Here is a 5,122-nt window from a genome sequence, read left to right as displayed (position 1 = left end):
TCCCAAAACTGCCTCATTGCAACACATTGAATCATCAATTATCAGAATCAGACTTGATCTGTGAAGTAAATATCAGGCTATAGCACTGATAAAAGGAAAGTATCTTGTTTCTATGTCTATTTGCAGAAGTGTCTCAGCTATAAAGAAAGTGTCACTAGTGAATGAAATTTGAAGAAACCTAGTATGTCTTTTAATTAGTATATACATTATTATTGTTCCTTCCTTCCTTCTCAGGATTCTGCACAGGGCCCCAACCCATTCTGGGGCTGGGTCAGGGAACACCTGGGCCAAAATCAACCTCCTTCAGACAATATAGCCGAAAGTAGAAAAATTTAATCTGGCTTGGAACTGGTGAAGAAGACCCCTGCAGCCAGCAGGATTGGACCCTCTACTCATTAGCCGGCTCAATCCTGCTCCTTTTGACTGCACTCATGTCCATATCCAAAGTGCAGTGTGGGGCTATTTGAAAGCTCTGTTGCAAAGAGCTGTGTGCTGCTCTTTGCAGATGCTGCCTGCCTTTCCTTCAGAATCAGCCCAATTCTGCTTGGGATTTGGCCAAATCTGTTCCACAGCCCTAATTTGTACCCCACAATTACTCCATGCAGAGTCAATCTATTATTTAAACCTTCTCATTGGTTTGCAGCATTATGGTAAACATAAGAAACACATTCCCTTCCCTTGGCTGCTGAGCTAAATGATTAACAGTGAATGTTCACAGAAACCGCAGGTACAAACTATTATTTTTAGCACCTGGCTCCGCAAAAGTAAATTTTAAGACACATGCAGGTGATGAAGAAGGTAACTCTGCAAGCAAACAGCACTGCAAGAATCCATCAAAAGCAAACAATTACAGTTGCAATCAAAGTTATTCAACCACCATTGCAAATCAGGTTTATTATCAAAATTTACAGAACTTCAGCTCTTTGCCAAAGCAATTGAAATATCTCAGCTCAATGGATGTTTCCATACAAATGTACAAAAAGAAAGCAAAGGCACTGAATGTTGCCAGAGAAACCATTGGAAGCATAGTTTGCAAGTTCCAAGTAAAAGGAACAGTGGTTAGACATTGGACAGGGCAGAATTTCAATAATTTCTATTGCAACTGTGAGTCAAAAGCACTTGAGCGATTTCTATATTCAGGAGATACTGACCCAATAAGCTTTCACCTGAACATTTTCTAATTTGATAAGATATTGCCTTGCTAATCTCTGAAGAAGTTCAAATACTTACCAATATGGTTTTCATAAAGGCAAAGGTACTGGAGTAATGGTAGACGTTTCCATGCTACCATTAGTGCTGGATTTAAGATCATCTTTAGATAAAACAAAAAACCTATAGCAATCTATAGCTTAACTGTCATTTTTACTATTTGAAGATAAGTCCCAAATGATTTCCTTCTTTCATTTATGAACAGGCACAACCCACTTCTCTGTGTAATGAGAATTGTCATGTAGGTTATAGGAAGAACAAGAAGGAAGGAAAGCCATTCTGCTGCTATGATTGCCTTCCGTGTCCAGAAGGGAAGATCTCAAACAAGGAGGGTAAGGAATGCATCACACGCTTTAATTTTACCTGTGCATCAGAAGCTCCTTTCTCTAGTGGGAAAACAGTATGGAAGTAGCAAATATACATTCTGGCATCTCTTAGATGCATTGTGACAATTTGGGGACTGAAGACCTTTTTTAATAATAAGATGTTTATTTCTTTTTCTTTTTCAGACATGGACGACTGTTTAGAATGCCCTGGAGATCAATATGCAAAAAGTGAACAGGATGGCTGCCTCCTCAAAGTCAAAACTTTCTTGTCTTTTGGAGAACCGTTGGGGATCAGTTTGGCCACGTTTGCCCTCTTCTTTTCCTGCAGCACAGCTTTGGTGCTTCAAATATTCACAAAGCACAGAGATACTCCCATAGTTAAAGCCAACAACCGCAACCTAACTTATATTCTCCTCCTTTCCCTCCTGCTCTCCTTCCTTTGTGCTCTGCTCTTCATTGGCCAGCCTGAGGAAGTCACCTGCCTCCTTCGACAAACTGCTTTTGGCATGATCTTCTCAGTGGCAATTTCTTGCATATTGGCCAAAACTGCCATTGTGGTTCTAGCTTTCATGGCCACCAAGCCAGGGTCCCGAATGAGGAAGTGGGTAGGGAAGCCACTGGGCACCCCAATTGTTCTTTCCTGCTCCCTTATGCAAGTGACAATTTGTACTCTGTGGCTGGCAACTTCTCCCCCATTCCCAGATGTTGACATGCACTCAATGACTGAAGAAATAATACTAGAATGTAATGAAGGTTCCACTATCATGTTTTATTGTGTCCTGGGATTCATGGGTTTACTGGCCATAGTCAGCTTCACGGTGGCTTTCCTAGCTAGAAAGTTGCCAGACAGTTTCAATGAAGCCAAATTCATCACCTTCAGCATGTTGGTCTTTTGCAGTGTGTGGCTGTCCTTTGTTCCAACCTACTTGAGCACCAAGGGCAAATACATGGTGGCTGTGGAGATCTTCTCCATCTTGGCCTCCAGTTGTGGGTTATTGGGCTGCATCTTTTCCCCCAAATGCTATGTTATTTTACTGAGGCCTGAACTGAACAGCAGGGAGCAGCTAATAAGAAGACAGTTTTAAATAATCCAGAAGTCTGAATCATGCTCGTATTTTTTGGTGCCTGTTATTGCTATTTTAATTACGTGTATGTACCGTATTTTTCGCCCTATAGGACGCACTTTTTCCCCTCCAAAAATGAAGGGGAAATGTGTGTGCGTCCTATGGGGCGAATGCAGGCTTTCGCTGAAGCCTGGAGAGCGAGAGCTCCCCCGGCTTGAGCGGCGCTGCCTCTTATCCCGACGCCCCGGCGCGCTGAGCAGTCGCGCCGGGGCTTTGGGTAGCTCTGCGCAAGCCGCGGGAGGGCTCCCACGGCTTGCGGAGAGCAGCCTGTTCTGGGGGCTGGGGTCGGGGGAAGCTCGGGCTTCCCCCGCCCCAGCCTCGCACCTTGGGGGGGGGAATAAATTTTTTTTCTTTATTTCCCCTCCAAAAAACTAGGTGCGCCTTATGGCCCGGTGCGCCCTATGGGGCGAAAAATACGGTAATTAGAAATCTGGGATACTCATGTCCCTAGACATTAAAGAATCAACAAGTAAAGAAATAATTAAAGAATTAACAAGTAAATGATAAAAAAGATCTGGAGCAGCTCCAAGAATTCCTTTGCTAGAAACTGTGAGGACACAATTGGGACAGTGGTGTATTGCTTAATTATTTCCATCACTGCCACTGATGAGGATCAGTACTAATTCCGTGGCAATGTCTTTGAGCACAACTGTCTTGGCACATTACCTGGATTGCAACAAAACGGGATCCATCCGTCAACCATCTACAAATCCACTTAACAGTTCCCTCATTCCACTCTGAAGATTGGGTGTGTGTGGGGGGAGAGACTTTGTCCAAAGCCTTACTGGAATAAAGATACAATATGTCCACAGCACTACGCTAGACTTTTCTGTAAGGAAATGTCATACTCTTTATTGCACCTGCAACTGGATCCTGCATTATTTTACGTATTTCTTTTCTCCCCTTAACTGGTATACAAGGAAACACCCCTGTGGTCCAAAATCCTGAAAATCATGTCTTCATTGGTGACACATGTACAGCTGGGGGAAATAGTGCAGGTGTGTTTGAGGAAGAGTTTTGGGGGAACTAGGAAGTTCCCTTCAGTTTGCAGCTGGACTGCTTGCTTGGCTGGGGCACTCGCAGTTACAAGAGAACTACTCAGTAACAAATGTGCATCATTATTTTGATCTTACTAGAAGTCACAGAGCTCAATGCTCTAAGGAGATAACTTTGGAACTAGTAATTATCTCAAATTGCTGGGATTTATCATTCATCTTCCCTAATCCCCTGTACACTTTTTCAGGCCATGAACACAATCAATGTCAGATTGTGAAAGTGTATATAAAATAAATCCTGTGTCATTTAGAGCCCAGATAAGAAATTCTGAACATGCAGGTTTTCATGAATCAGATCATTGGCATTTTCCCTTTATGAAAATAATCCAGAGTCATTCAATGAGAGTTCCTGTAATGCAGTTTATGGTACATGAGATAGAAATCAGACTTTCAACATCCCTGTTGGCCCCAAGATGGTTGGAACATTTCTGCTGCAGATTCTTCTCTTCCTCTGGCTACAGTTGCCTCCAGTTGAGAGCAAGGAACACTCTGCTAGATGCACCATGATGGAGCCTTTCCAGCTTCCATACCAGAGTTATCAGAGAGGGGACCTAGTCATTGGAGGAATTGTTTCTTATTTCGGCTTTGTATTTGAAGAAATGGATTTCCATGAGCACCCCAACACAAAGCTTACAGATGAACTTTTGTAAGTAAAAAAAACCTATCCTTCATAGTGTACACTTGGTGAGCTCAAGTATGCTACAATTACACCAAACATACAATGGCTTCCTCAGAACACGTTTCCATGTGATTTTTCCCCCAGTAGGAATGTTAAATATATATTTTCTTCTCTTTACATTGTGATCTTGGATTCTTCATTGCTTGATTACACTTCTTGAGGTTTCTATCTTCTGCCTGTTCTGCTTTCTCATCACCTGATCCCATGGCTCTCACCGCCTTCTCCCAACTTCATCCTCAACCTCCCTCTGTGTTTCCTTTCACACCATTAATGTCTGGTTTTCCTTTGCAACAAAGCTTGATCCTCACATTCACCAGAAGCATTTAATCTGACAGTCACAGATGCTGTGAAATGTGAATATCATAGATTTTGGATTATATCCTCTCCTATACAATGTAAACCATATTGGTTAATAAAAAGAGCAGTTGCAAACTTGTTTTTGCAAAACAAAGTAGTATCTGTCCGGCTTATTTGCAGAGTAGACCCACTGAAATTAATACACCTAAGTTCATCTGATGAGTCAGTGTGGTGTAGTGGTTAAGAGCGGTAGTCTCGTAATCTGGTGAACTGGGTTCGATTCCCTGCTACTCCACATGCAGCTGCTGGGTGACCTTGGGCCAGTCACACTTCTTTGAAGTCTCTCAGCCCCACTCACCTCACAGAGTGTTTGTTGTGGGGGAGGAAAGGAAAGGAGAATGTTAGCCGCTTTGAGACTCCTTAAAGGGAGTG

At 42.7% G+C, this 5,122-nt stretch overlaps 1 protein-coding gene across 1 annotated transcript; it reads left to right on the top strand.

Annotated features, from left to right (window-relative positions):
* Positions 1–1,406: 1,406 nt before the first annotated feature.
* On the top strand, positions 1,407–2,620 carry LOC308464823 (vomeronasal type-2 receptor 26-like; the record flags this gene model as incomplete). Its single annotated transcript, XM_080984410.1, has 3 exons — positions 1,407–1,414; positions 1,462–1,541; positions 1,719–2,620. The coding sequence occupies 3 exons, from the start codon at positions 1,407–1,409 to the stop codon at positions 2,618–2,620; spliced, it is 990 nt and encodes a 329-aa protein (XP_080840536.1).
* Between the last annotated feature and the right edge of the window lie 2,502 nt (positions 2,621–5,122).

Source organism: Podarcis pityusensis (assembly GCF_964106645.2).
Source record: "Podarcis pityusensis genome assembly, chromosome: 16".
NCBI lineage: Eukaryota > Metazoa > Chordata > Lepidosauria > Squamata > Lacertidae > Podarcis > Podarcis pityusensis.
The sequence above is the reverse complement of the archived record's forward strand: the minus strand, read 5'-3'. Positions and strand labels throughout refer to the sequence as shown.